General features: G+C 38.0%; 1 protein-coding gene across 1 annotated transcript in view; it reads right to left on the reverse strand.

Moving 5' to 3' along the window:
- The window catches only part of LOC107578066 (FUN14 domain-containing protein 2-like), a 2,366-nt gene extending 1,633 nt beyond the window's left edge, over window positions 1-733 (reverse strand). Inside the window, exons 1-3 of the mRNA XM_016264060.1 lie at window positions 559-733; window positions 400-475; window positions 162-290 (exon numbers count right to left, since the gene is read on the reverse strand). Of these exons, the coding sequence (XP_016119546.1) occupies window positions 162-290; window positions 400-475; window positions 559-686 (333 nt within the window). The 5' untranslated portion in view covers window positions 687-733. The remainder of the gene's footprint in view (window positions 1-161; window positions 291-399; window positions 476-558) is intronic.
- Window positions 734-855: the final 122 nt, after the last annotated feature.

Here is an 855-nt window from a genome sequence, read left to right on the forward strand (position 1 = left end):
AATAGCCGGGTTTGTCCCTTTTTAACCCAGCGCTGGGTTATATTTTAATATAAAGTGTACATTTAATGTGCTTTCTGGACATAAAATCACTTTTGCAAATTTCTTTTGATGTGGACATCTTAACGTCTTTGACCCATATACAAATTATACGTTTTTCTTACCTCATTAAATTTTGTTCTCACTTCTTTAGAAGGCTTGTCTGAATTCAGCTTCAGTTGCTTCTTAGCCTTGTTCATGTCTTGCTCAACTCTTTTCCAGTCTACTGTAATGTAGCCTGTGTGATGAGCAATCTGAAAGTGCATCGGAGGCTGCTTATATCTTTAAACAATCATAAATAATATACGCTCTCAACGTAACAATTATGATAAGCACTTGGTTTTTACAGGTTTTAGAATTTACCTGGAGCAAAAAGAAGCCTCCACCTACAGCTGATGCTGCAAGCTTCCCAACTTTCTGGAACAAGTACCCTGCACACCTAACAGAAACACAAGAGTCAGCTGTTTGGTTACACTCTACTCAGTGTTTTGAGCCGCATCAATGTTACACATAACGACTAACCAGCCGCTCACTCCTCCAATGGCCAACTGTGTTGCAACGGAGTACTTCTCAGCAGCTGGTCCAGAGTTATTTTTGCCAAACATTTTGTTCCACCACCTTTGTTTCTTGACATGCTCTGCCAGTTCCATCACATCAAAGGTTTCGCTGTCTGTCAGAACACAGTAATATTCATTTTATTTAACATGTTTAAATTAATCTTACAAAAGTTTTAATATTCCAGATAAGGCTTTTTCATACTACAAAAGGATGACAACCGTTTAGCAACTAATTATTTATCAAAAGCGTTTTGACCCAGCG

This window comes from Sinocyclocheilus grahami, unplaced genomic scaffold (genome assembly GCF_001515645.1).
Source record: "Sinocyclocheilus grahami isolate Dianchi unplaced genomic scaffold, SAMN03320097.WGS_v1.1 scaffold8625.1, whole genome shotgun sequence".
NCBI classification, from domain to species: Eukaryota; Metazoa; Chordata; class Actinopteri; order Cypriniformes; family Cyprinidae; genus Sinocyclocheilus; species Sinocyclocheilus grahami.